Source organism: Biomphalaria glabrata, chromosome 13 (assembly GCF_947242115.1).
Source record: "Biomphalaria glabrata chromosome 13, xgBioGlab47.1, whole genome shotgun sequence".
NCBI classification, from domain to species: domain Eukaryota; kingdom Metazoa; phylum Mollusca; class Gastropoda; family Planorbidae; genus Biomphalaria; species Biomphalaria glabrata.
The window spans coordinates 20,717,751-20,731,845 of NC_074723.1; the positions used below are offsets into that span (position 1 = coordinate 20,717,751).

General features: G+C 33.6%; 1 protein-coding gene across 1 annotated transcript; it reads left to right on the forward strand.

The window, feature by feature from the left end:
- The first annotated feature begins 2,020 nt into the window (after positions 1-2,020).
- On the forward strand, positions 2,021-7,762 carry LOC106059555 (uncharacterized). The gene is made up of 7 exons (XM_056009246.1): positions 2,021-2,376; positions 3,174-3,363; positions 4,418-4,566; positions 5,378-5,522; positions 5,744-5,880; positions 6,457-6,604; positions 7,211-7,762. Exons 1-7 carry the CDS (start codon positions 2,355-2,357, stop codon positions 7,503-7,505), a joined length of 1,086 nt encoding a protein of 361 aa, XP_055865221.1. The 5' UTR covers positions 2,021-2,354; the 3' UTR covers positions 7,506-7,762.
- Positions 7,763-14,095: the final 6,333 nt, after the last annotated feature.

A 14,095-nucleotide genomic window follows, 5' to 3' on the forward strand; every position in this document is an offset into this window, starting at 1 on the left:
GACACAACTATAACTGACACACATTCACATATAAATGACACAACTATAACTGACACACTTTCACGTATAAATGACACAACTATAACTGACACACATTCACGTATAAATGACACCAACAACTAAAAATGACACACATACACGTATAAATGACACACGCGTATAAATGAAACGCAGACACGGACACTTGACACACAAACAGGCGCACATATCACACTTATGCACACACCTGACACACAGACACGTACTAATTAATCTATCGTCATCAATAAATCAGAAACAGCAATAAAAGCAATTATCTTCATCGATATTTGCATAAAGCAAAAGTTTAGAATCGGTTATTTTGGGGTAGGAAGGGTCACATTTATATTATTATGTATTCAAAGAATATTTTCTTGTCACATTTAAATTCTAATTTATTTAAAGAATATTTTCTAACAAATATTTCATCATTGGAATATTGCCTTTTATGTACAGAATTCCAACAGAAATTATAAAGCGGGGAAAAAAAATTTCGATTTAAACTTTTCATTTCAATGTAAAAACAAAGCATGTGATTAAAAAAATAATTAAAAAAAACAACAAATTAATGCTAAAAATTGCCATGAGAAGAATTTCATTACGTCATTCAATAAAGGAGAAGCCATCCATCTCAACACTGTTCGGACATCCACATTCATTTAACTGTGTCACACCGAGTCTCAAAGAAAAATGTGTTGACCCCATTGGAAGTATACTGTTTTGTTTTTTCTTAAGCAACTGAAATTTTAAATGAAACTTTAGTTCAAAATGTTTTATATGTATTTAATATAAGAAATGGAAATCTTCCTCCCCCCCCCCCCCCCCAAAAAAAAAAAAATAGAACTATTCCTTTAAAATAGAATTTTTAAAGATGCCGACATTTCTTTTTTTATATTTTTTTCTTGCAGAGATAAAGCATAAAAATTGGAAAGCGTCAAGGTACGTTGTGAAAATATTGTCAAATAATGTCAAATATTGATATTATTATTATTATCATCTTGCATGAGTAGAACCTACCTGGGTAGACAGATATTTCGAAAACGACTTAAGGATTTTCCCAAAAATGTGACAGTTACGTAAACAAACAATACTAGGTAATTAGTCACTCTGGGAAAACTCTGGTTTGACGGCTACAATTTTTCAATAATCATCTTAAAATTAAATTTGGTCTTAAAATTAAATCTGAGCACACGTCTTTGGGAATCCCTGCATGAGTTTAGTAAAGAGTTAAATTAATAGGCGTTCAGGAATATTTTGTACACAATCTTATGTAGACATCATTAACTAGACTTCTAGAATTAATTTTAACAATATAAATACTGTGACAGTACTTATACAATTTGTGGATACACGATATCAACACTTTATCTCTAACTTAAATCCGGTTTTCTAGTCTAGACTATTGTCTTTTAATGTTTGCAAGTCTGCATCTATATCGCTAAACTAGAATCCTCTATATTGTAAGTAGATATATACATGGCGTAACATGATTTTTTTTTTTGCCGGTTGGGGAGCAAATAGATGCGTGGTAAACATGATCCTTTTTTACTTCTTAATTAATTAAACATGAGTTATTGCGAGCGTAGTAATACCACTGTGGCATCAGTTACATAAAAGGGAATTGTTTTTTAATTATATTTGTATGTTGCTCCATTTTATAATTGGAGCTCAATCAACGAAATTTTTCCTTTACTAATTATTGTCATTTATTAGGTCAAATTTGCTTTGAAAAAAAAAAAAGAATTTTTTTTAAAGAAGTGAGATCCACAATTTAAAAAAACAAATGACCAATGACTTAATTGACCAAGTCCTGTAGTTTTTCCATTTACCTGCCATATACTAGCCAGAGGGCTAAGAATTAGGAAGTTGAAAAAAGAGGATTAGTCAAGGTATGGGAAAAGGTAGAGGCTCGAAACCCTTGAGGGCAATCTGTTGGACGTCACACTTGTTTACCTTTAATGAAGTGTTTGTAGTTAGTACATTCACGCATGTACTCCATAGTTACACTGACGTCATGTCCGGTCTCCATTAGGTTATTAATAAATTTAAAATTCACGTTTTCATAAGTGTAAAATTTAATATAAATACTCACACTAGATCAATACGTGCATTATTAATGGCGACGTAAGCAACGATTACCTCAAGTGAATGGATAAATATTAAATATTTCTGTATATATTTTACTTTAAGATATATTGCTTAAAATACAATTCGAAATATAGGAATTCCTGTGTGTATCTAAGTTTAAAACTATTTAGTTATATATCATATTACTGACAAGTAAATTTTAGAAATCCAGCCAGAACAATTAAAATATAAAAACAAAGATTACCATAATGGACAAGTGGACATCATTTGGTAAGTAATTCCTTGCTTATAAATTAAATTTAAACCATTATGAACATGATGAAGATTAACTTCTTAAACAAGTTCACTTAAAACCAAAACTTTATTGTAACAATATATCACAACATTTGAAATAGATTTCTTTCAATTAATAGTTTCTTCATAAAATTTGATAATGAAAGAGTTGAATTTTACCTATACAGCTAAAAGAAATATACAAATGTCTTTGTATTCACCGAAAAAAGAGTTAGTTTTTGTCTGCGTTTCTGAAATATTGTATAGGCAACCACCGGAGCATATGAATATAGAAGAGGCAGAGTTGAAATCAAAAGAATGTATGCTATAAAGAAGGGAAGAGCGATTGAGAAAAGTAAAAATCAGGATCAGAATCTTGTGCGTGGGTCAAAGCGAGTTTTTTTTTTTTCATAAGACTTAATTCGTGTGGTTAAAATAAACTTTAAGTCGATATCCAGAAAGCTATAAGTATATTAAATGTTAGATGTATTTGACGTTTAGGTGAGTGGGTCATTCATCCTATCCTATATTTTCATCTAATTTTTGTCTAAAATTTCCAAAAAAAAAAGAAAAAAAAAAAAAGGAGGATATCTTGTGGACAGCACAGACAAACCGCCTTTACTTTTCCCCAGCCAGCCAATGTAGGTACCCATTAGAGCTGGGTGGACTCAGAGGGGCCGTAAAGATCCCGAAATTAAATATCCCAGTTTCACAATTATTTGACAAATATCTGACGTGTCAGTACTCATTGGTCTCAAACTTTATTCATTGAGATATTTTTGTTTACTCAACAGTGTTTATACTCGCTAATGTGTTTCTATTGACCAGTGGTCAGAATGCGTGTCAGTCCAGTTTTCTGACCACATTGAACTACTGTTTGGGCAACAGAACTGTAAACACAGACAACTTCTTGTACTTGGTCAGAGATGGGAAATTGGGCAAAGCGGCAGATGACCCTATTGCCTTTTTGAACAAGCTGTGCTCGTGAGTACTGTTATAAAACATAGACTTGCACGTGGGAATAATTGACACTAATACTTTTTATAATAATGTGCGTGGCTGGTCGACATAAACCTCTTGTGAACCTAATTAGTGATAGAGTTCCAATCCCAAACTAGACCAGGAATGTTTGGACCATAACTACTTTGAGATCAAATAGAGTCATACATTCACACTAGTGACAGATGGGCCAGAAAACTGTGAACCAAATTTTGTTCTAGGAATTGCAAACCAACAATAATAAAATCTATATACAAAATGTATATACCTAGACCTACGTTTTATGGTTTTCACAGTTGAATCAACTATCTTTAATTAATCCATTTGACTCTCAGTGGAGCATAGAGCCACGTCCATGATCCATCCTGCCATTCTTGCAACTTGGTCTCTACGGATCTCTTAAATGTTTGTTTTGGTCGCCCAGCCTTTCTCTTCCCTTGTGGGTTCCAGTCCAGAGCCTGCCTGCAATATTGTCTGCTGATCTTCAGACTGTTAGGACACGGTCAGGAATTTGGCGCGAATAAATATTTGTTTCATCAAAAGGGGGTAAAGTTTTGGCTTAGCGACAATGACGTGACTATGGAAAAACAAAAACTAGAATTCGGGGCGTAACGAAATTGAACACAGAATACTTTTGGCGGCTTTAGAGAGATGCAGGTTTTACGGACGTAGAGATTTATTAGTCGACATTCGACGGTTCTCTTTATTTTCTATTAAACACATAATTTGACAGCGTTCATTAGTGTCGAGTATCTTTGCATTGTTGACCTTTCGCCTGTGTTAGTTTGTTACCTGAGTGTTACCTCCGTTTAGATGTATCTAGACACAAGACACAGCGCGGAGACGCCTTATAAGAGTGACTGATTAGCAGTAAAAAAAACGTTAGTTTCTCCAGCTATTATACCAACAACTTCCCAAACGTGCCTACAGCGTCTAGCATTCTTAGTATAAGTGATTTCTTATTTGTAACCGACAACCTTGTATTCATTTAGATGTCTTGGTAATGATAGGGAAACGATATGTTCATCTCGTTGTACAGAGTAAGAGAATCCTTGACCAGCTGTGTCAGAGCTGGAGTGGACACCGTACAACTTATGCCTGATACTCAGTGTAACTCTACACAGAAAGCCAGTATAGTCAATCTTTATAAAAGTTTCTTCAAAGTCGTCAATAAGAAGTGTGAAAATCGTAAGTACAAGCTGGATACAAAATAAAAAAATATAAACAGCCAGCGTGATTTAGGCCTAATAATAAATGTTAATTATTTTTCAACAAATATATCAATCTTCATCTGCATACTTAAAATTAATATTAATTTTAATAACTCGTAGAGTAAAAAAGGCCTTTATTGTGTGTGTGCTGTCTTTGTGTCTGTTTGACTGTCATATCTTTAACTAAGAATTAAAAGTTTGAATAAAAAAATGCAGTCTTCAACATCGTCTTCATCGTACACAAAATAGATGTCGACGTAGAATCATTCCTTGGTTTTCAGGTTTAAAACTAAATTTAATTTTTTTATGCACGTATGTTATTACCATTTTTTTAAAATAAAAGGCATTTCTATTTTTTTTTCTCTTTGTAATGAAGCTATTATTATAGTTCTCTGGCAACATCTCATTTTGTAAATCCACAAATCAACTTGTACAAAATCTAACATAATAAGTTCAATTCAAAATTAAATTCTTAATATTTCATAGAGTAACAGTTAGGTAGGATCTGTCATAAACTAAAAGAAATATTTTTTTTTTAAATTAAAGGCTCTTTTATGTCCTATAACATTTGTAACCCTAATTAATTTGTAATTAGTCTTGAGAGATTTACAATAAATCAACTACACGCATTGATATCAGATAAGACGTTCTTAATGGTGACGAAAATAAATTCTGAAGTTTCATTGGATTTAAGCAAAACTTTGTACAGCTACTAAAGAAGTCGAAGTGGCTTTTGATTATCTATTCCATTATTAAAATGCTTATCAAAGCCTGTCTGGTTTCTCTAGCCTGTCGGTCTGTCTTCAAACAAGGGCTGACCAAATGTTTTACTGACCAAAACTTTAGACTGACGGACTACTTGATCTTCAGTCCCATAGCACACAGAGACTACATCCTGGGAACCAACAAAACTGAAGTACAGCGCTTCTGCGAGTAAGTTGTCTGTTTTAACTTTAATTATGTTTAGTCTTTCGCCAGGCGCTTTCCCGTTGTTTAGTCTGTGCGTGTGTGCGTGCTCGAAATGATGACGTGGTACTTATTTTATTATTTTTACTATTAATGAAGAGACACTGTGATTAACAGATTGCTCTTGCAAAGTAATGACTCAAAATGTCTCAAGTATTTTGTCTTGACTTTTTTTTCATTTACCATAGCAATCGGACAGTCATTATGCAGTGCATGCGCAGCGTACTATTGTCCTGTGAAGATGGACCACACTTGCTGGACACATATGGTTTGGACTTGGATGCTTTGAGTGAGACCTACACTACTCTATGTAACTACACAGAGAGTAAGTCTACTACAAGTGTTACTATGGATTTGGATGATTAATACAACATTATATTTTCACCAGCTAAATCTGATGACCCAATGTCAAATAGTATGCCAAAGGTCCTTGTTCAGGTGTAGAAATCACATAAATCCTTTTTAAGAATGAAGTTAATTGAATCCACACTTAAGTAGAAATCATAAACAAATGAAACATAAAAATGCACATTTTTTTTCTAATTCAATAATACATTTTCAAAAGTATACTCACCCTGAAGCTTAAAATTCATGCACTAAACTGACTGGTTTTCGGTCTCTGATATTTGATACTTGTCTCCTCTATATTCCCTAATTTTCTGGTACTGCAAACCAATTATTTATTTCCCCTTTTATTAATTTACTCTTGTGTCTAGAAACTGGAAGCTACTAGATTATAAATAACTTCTTGTTTACACTTCTCTGGAAACCTTGACGCGTACTTCGCGTGATAATCAGCTAGTCTGATCAACAAAGAAGTATTCCTGTACAGGGTGAACATTTCGCAACCCAAAGTTTTCTGTTCTCCGAATGTTAATGACTGAAGTGTTCTCTCCAACAGTTTACATGGAAGCTGTCAAGTGTTACGAGTTCCCAGTCAATCCTGTACTAGCCTGCAGAAACACTCTGTCCACTAGAGTTACTCCCTTGGATGGCCAGTTTGAAGATTTGAACATGACCAGCATACAATACAGAGATGAAATTTGCAAGTAAGTGGTGCATGTACTCATTTACATTTGTGATTGAATAGAATGTGGAAGTATTACAATAGAGAATGTCTGGTACGTCTAAAGAATAAAATATATCAAAGAGTTTTAAGTCTGTTACTGTGGTATGACTCTATGTTGATTTTTTGTTTTTAATTGTAGTTTTTTTTTTGTTTCATTACTAATGCTTCATTTAAAGTAATAGGAAATATATACTAGATATTTGTGATCTAAATTAGTAAAATTTTAATTAGTTCGATCTAATTCTAAACTATAAAAATTTCAAGAGTTGTCAAATTTTGTTTTTAACAAAAATGAGATGACTGAAATAAAAAAAAAAAAAACGGATTTTGGAGATTTTATTTAAATTTTAAATTTTTATCACGACTTGACTTTGTCCAAACGCTTCTACCTTTAACAAATCGACCATTTCTTCAAACACCAATTACATTTTGTTAAAATTTTAAATAACCATATCCTGTTACATATTAGATATTAACTTACATATTTTAACATATGATAAGATGATTAGAAACAGTATGTAAATGGTTTTACTTATTTAAGATTGACGGCCGTTTTTAAATGCAATTGTGTCGTCTGCTTCTCCAGAGCCAGACTGGACCAAGTCCAGTGTGAGATGGACGCCGTGAAGCCAGGCAATGACACAGACAAGTGTAACGCAGTTGTTGTGGGACTGCGGAAACAGCAGGAGTGTCAGCTGCTCCCCAAATCTTGTAGAACATCCAACTCTGCCCAAGTCAACAACTTGTGCCGGGAAACTGACTTTAAGATAGCAGAGAGGGTGGCCTTCACACAGGCCTTGATTTCATCAGGTCACGTGCCCATGGGCACACTCTATGTTATCTTGACCTTGTTAGCCACATCCATGTTGTCTTTGGTTTAATTCAGTACCAGAAGATCATTATGTTGAACCTTGACTAAATCGATATCCCAGCAGTTCTATACAACATATGAAGACCTCACGCCTCCTGTAACATGTTCAGGAGATTTCACGTTTCAGAGTCTGATTTCGTTTAGTGAATAACTCTGTCCCTGTTTTGTTTGTTTGTATATACTTATATAATCATATTTGTAAATATTTTTTATACGTATTAAATATTGTTGACATTGTTGATTTATTAAAGCTGTGTAATCATAATATTATTTACCCACAGTTTTATTTTACAACAGATAGTTAATCTTGCGACTTGCGATCCAGATTTCAAATTAAAGATTTTTGAACAATTTCTTAGGTCTAGCCTATGCGTTAGTAACTCGTTTGTTAAAGAAACAAGCAAGTTTGCCTTTCCTGCTACACAGTATATAACAGTACAAGGTAATCAGGAAATGATCACTGATGCCTGTAACAATAAAGTATATCTGAGACTGAAGATGTACCGACTGTCAAGCCTTAGTTTCACACACCAGTCTGGTTCTGTCGATGCGTTAAACACTGTGGTCGGCAAACTCTTTTTCCAAAAGAGCCAAATATAACAAAATATAAAAAAGAAGTTTATTAAAAGAGCCGAGCTTAAGCTTTGAGAAAGTGACATTTCTCAATTCCTAGTGTTAACTAAAACATATCTCATTGTAAAAAAAAAAAGGAATAATTTATTTTCACAAAGTTTCATTATCCCATAGATCTGAAATCTGCACATGAACTCGTGCTGGGCGACAATGAAAATTAAACAAAAACTCCAGAAAGTATGAAGTTCTTAACAATAAAACAATTTCTTAACTTACTCTTGCTAAAGTTAATGCTTGAAAATAATTGTTCACCTAATTTTGTAGCTTTATAAACAGGGAGCACGTTTCTTCAGTAGATGATCAGTTAATACAAATCAACATTATTTTTCTGCGATCGTTCTAAATCGGCAAAAGACGCTCGAATTGTCACCTTCACAATTTCGTTTATTAAATCTAGCAAGTGTAAGGATGCCAATATTAATATAAAAGGAGGAAAAATATATTTCTGTTATCATAGCATTCAGAAGTTTTCCAAGAAAGTCTTTGAGAGTTTCCTTAAAATTGAACAGTGTTGTTCTGAAATTGCTAATGTCGATATTACAATTATTTTTAGTTTTGAAAGTGAATTAATATTTTTATCTTAAAATCTTCATAAAAAAAGCGACAATTTTTACAAAGCTTATATCAAATCACTCTGTCTCTATGTCTCTCTGGTAAAATCAAACTGAAATTCCTCACAATTATTTCTTTTACCTGGCAACACAAGAGTAAAAAAAACTAAGAATTAGATTATTAATTATTGGTAATTAATTATTTTGTTTGGTATTTAGAACAAGGAAAAAAAAACTACTTGATTGATGCTTCGATATAAGCTAAGCTAGTCCCCTTGTAGGGCGCCGCTCTAAATTGTAATGAACACTATATAACTACACAATCTTCTCTAGTCTTTAAAACCTCACTTGCAGAGTGGCAAGCACGACTGGCCGAGGAGGCGTGAGCAACGAGTTCGAATTCAGGTCATTTCCTCATATTTTTTTTTGTAAATGCTTTTAAAAACCAATTACAGTTAAATGCACCCAGATATCCCTTTGTTTCCCCCCCCCCACCTTCATTTTCCAGACAAGTGATAGGATCATAGCGTATTGAGAAAACTAAAAGCGTGAAATAGCTCTAAACAAAACAAAAACAAAACTTCGCCATAAGAAGGTCCCAAGCCTGGCTAGAAAGAAGGGTTGGGCTTTGGGCTAGCTATCCTACCCTTTAAAAAACCCCACTAGCTACAGAAACACATAAACAGCAAATCAACAGAATTTATGAGCGCTTCCAACAAAACAATAGGTAAAAATATAATGAATCGCACAGATTTATTGTTGTTGGTCTAGATCTATTACAAATTTAATTACATGACTGATCCAAACTAATTGGTACAATTACACTTCGTATAAGCTTTTTTTAAAAAATATCTTTTAAGTGTTTTCCTTGTTTTTTTATTTAAAATTACTTTTAGTGTCATTAAATTTTTTTTCCCTTTCCTTGTCACTCACAATGAGCTGATTTAAATAAGAAATAACACCCACCATTTTTGGAAGCACAAATCATTCGGTAGCATAGATAAGTATGTACATTATGTTAGTTCAAAGTGAAGCGATACGTTTTAAAACTATTCCTCTGTCCTAGTCACAAAGTTCCTCTCTAGAGCCTTTAGTTGAATCAACAACTTACGCTAGAATAGCACGCGCCTCCTCCGACATTGTCGTCTCGGCCGCTCCAGACAGCCCGAGTAAAGGTAAGACAATAAATTCCGAGAACAAAATGTACTACCTATGTAAATATGCTTCTTGGTTGAATTAATGTCCGCTAAAGGGTATTTCACCGCGTGGTTATTGGATGGAGATACACTAGAGCGACTTGTCGTAATATTCTTGCTTTCTAAAAATGTGTCTCTTTTCTTTTTGTAGGTATGCGTCACAAAATGTTGACTCGTCCCTTACTTGGTAAATTAATTTTGTTATAAGTCTAAGGCAGGCATTTCAACCAAGTTCTACATCAGTGGTTCCCAAACTTTTTTGTCTCGTAGACCCCTTGCCATGTTTTGTGATTTCCCGTAGACCTATTCTACAACGTATAGCATACCATCACTAAACACATTGGAAACTTTTTGTTTTTAAAAGTTTGCAAGCACACCATCCGTTGCTACGGAGATAATTTTTCATATAGGGATTTGTTGTTTTATAAAGTAGTTCTTCAAACATTAAATATTAATGTGCTTTAAGTATCATAGTAAAAGTTTTCACAAAGAGCAGTTTTTCGTGGATTTCTTGAGCCATAAAATAATTTCAAAAATACATCATAATCAGACGAGGTTGACTCAGCCAGCTGTATTAACAAATATGTTGTTTGCAGAAATATGTCGTTTGCCAAGACTTACATAAGAAGAAAGAAAATTTGACTATATTCCAACAGAGCTTAAGAATTTAGTGAAGTCATCTACAAATCCATTGCCCTAACAACCAATGAGTCACAGAGTTTGCATGGATGGTTCTCAGAAAGCCCACACAAACGGAGGAGATGAAATATTCATTGAATGGCCCAATGGAGAAAATATTAAAAAAAAAATAAGTTCATTGTAACTAATGAGCTCTATGACAACCACAGAGCTAACAGCTACCATGCTAAGCGAATCAGCTCACCAAACCGTTAATTTTTTTTCGTGACCAATATAAAACAGTTCTTCAAAGCTTGACAAACTTTGATGCCTCCTGAATAAAACAACTCATGATGCCTAGACTGACGTTCGGTGGTTACCTTGCCTGCTTGCAACTTCCGTCGGGAGGTTTGGGCTAGGATGTAAGTATCCACATAATCTGAAGGAACATCCAAAAGATTTTGTACAAAACATATTGTGTGACCTTGTAAAACTCAACAACAACAGCAAGAACACTGTTCTCCAATGTTGAAATAGAAGGCTGACACACTTGCCAAATGTGATAAAACAAATACATACTTGAACATCGCACTCTATCCGGAAGAAATGAAGAAACTAATAGTGAATTGTAAAAACGAGAAATGGACAAGCTCTCATTCGATATACAAGAAAGATGACACCTATTATAAGCTATCCCGATAGGACCACTTCTAATTTTTCACACACATATCATAATGAGAAAACACATGTCTTCAAAATTGCATTCTTAATCAAGACACCGGCCACAAAACCCAAACATGAAATTCTTTTAATGATATAATTTTATATAAGAGTTTTTACAATTTCTTCAATGTCAGGTAAAATCAATAATTTGCCTATAGTGTGAGGTTTTCAGTATTTTACTATAAGTAAAGAGATATTAAACGCTCACTAATCATCATCTTCTCATAATCAGAGATTTGATTTTGTGAGTGTATTCTGAACTATATCTTTGAGTGTTTTAAAGTTTAGCAAACCTTAATCTTTTTATCAGGCTGGCATTATCTCAAATGATCCTCCAGATTAATTGGTTTCATAGGATCATAAACAATGGCACATTAACACTCGCTTGTTTGACGAGGAAGAAATGAAGTTCAATTTCAAATACTTAACGCTGTACAGTCTACATTTCTTTTTGTTAAAGTTATAACTAGACAAAACTACACTTTTTAAATATAGTTATTAAATTGAAAAAAAAAATCATTAAATCACCAAGATAAACATTTTAAGCATTTCCTAAGGTGCAAATCATAAATGTGCGTATGAAAAAATTCGAATAGTCAAAATTAAAGTCACGAAATGGTGAAATGAGATTCTTTATCGTAGACATTTCATATACCCCCAATTCCCTTTTTAACTTTTGTAGACCCCTTGGAAGTATTCGTAGACCCCTGGGAGTCTATATAGACCATTTTGGGAATCACTGTTCTATATTAAATAAATAAGTGTGTTTATTTACCAGGATAAACAAATAATTGCCTTCTACATTCAAAGAGTCTTGATCTTGATTCTACCAGTCCTTTCACCCAGAAAACCTGAATACGGACCAACGACAGCCTTTCCCGTTTCGCGCCAGGTCCCTATTACAGTCTTCAGTCAGCACAAAGGACGCGGCTCCTTAGATCCCCAACAACTCTGTCTTGGCCTATTCCCTGGATATACTGTTCTCTCCTCTAATACAGCGTCTTCCTGTTCTTTTTCAATAGTACAATAGTAAGCACCACATGCACTGGTGCAAGGCAGGGTTACAACAATGTAAAATACTTTGTGCCTGCATTAAACGTTTCGTGGAAGATACGCAGCCAAGGAGTCGAATAGTTGCATGCGACCACTGCGTTCAAAAATCCTTTTAGCTAGCCAGTCTATGCTTTAGGTAATGGCCTCCCCCGCAGCTCCAAAAACACACTTCTCAGAGCTGTTCAAAGTTGACAAATAAGTTTTGATGCAGGAAGAAGAACATCCTTTCCATTCTTTACTTTCAAAGATCCAAACTACCTTTTTGTCGCTTGGGAGAGATACCAAAGTGTATCTTTTTTTCACTTTTAAATATGCATTGGTGCGCACAATACAGATCAGTGCCGGAGTAGTTATTACAATATTTATGTAAATTACTGGAAGCTATAAATTGTTGCATGATTAAATTTAATGTAATAGATAATTTACACACCTTTGTTCTACATAATGTTAAAGTACCTATACTTGAAACTCTTTTAAAAGTATCACTATATCATTTTGTTAATTTAGATTTCCACTATTCATCCTTACATCTCTAATTTATGTGATTGAGAGGTTAATAGACATTTAAGAAAGGATCAATAAAGCAGTCTTAGTCTTAAATATATGTATATCTAATTATTACTTTTAAAGAATGTACACTTCTATATTTTTTGGTATGCATTGCGATATGCGTGAAGTACTTTTAAACAGTGGATCTAATACAACCTTGCATTTATATTTATTAATTCCTCACGCAATTTAAAAAAAAAACAAAAACAAAACATGAAATCCTAGCTATGTACTCCATAGTTTCATTGCTAGTTTTACTTATGACTTAATATTGTTGTTTTGTTACTTAGTATTTCTTAATACTTTTATTTTGAAGTTGTTGCAATCAAATAGTGTACACTCCTGTAAGTCTCATCATTTCCCCCCCCCCTCCCCGCGTCCATCATTAAAACGACAAAAAAACAACAACACTTTACCATAAGCTGAAAGTCATACATGAATCAATCAGTTTATTCCTTTAAATATTTGAATGACAAGTCCGTCAGTTTGTTTGTTATTTTCAAGTAATTTTCATAATTCGACCCAAATCAAATCTGTGGGAATTTTTTCTTTCCTCTCCTTTCCAAACAGGTAGTTTTTTTTATTTTTAATTTGTGACAGTTGACAGTTCAAATCTCACGAACTAAGGAGGGGTACTTAGTTAAATCTGTTACTAGTACCCTCAGGGGTCTTAGTTCAATGTCGTCTCTAACCTGACCAGCCCGTTACAGTAGCTCATTAGCTTGACAGGTTACATCTCTGGATGGATGGGTGTGTAGTGGAGATTTCAAACAATAACAAACTGTACCCCTACATAATAAAATTAGTATCATACCGTTTTCAATGCATTGCAGATAGGCTGCACCTCAAAGTTGTAAATTATGAGATAATCGGTCGTTACATAATAGATCACAGGTTATAGATTATTTCATGACAATTATGTTGCTGTTTTCAACTATGAATATTATGTATATTAGTGTTATCCTACTCAATAGTATCATTGCAATGTTATCAATATTCCGCTACAAACAATATGACTTTGATGAAAATTTTACAGTGCAATTTTTTTTAATTTTTTTTTTTTTGGAAAAGAGCATCTATTTTAACAAATTTATTTTAAACTTAACCAAATTGGTTTCAATATTTGTATTCCAAACGACACTTTTGCTTGCGACCTTCCCGACCAAAATAGTTTTACTTCCCCACCCTTTAGTCATCTATTAGATCATGGATCAACGGGACTGCTGAGAATTGAGCCATAAGTTCCAATTTAGGTTGTTCCCCGTTTTGTTATATAT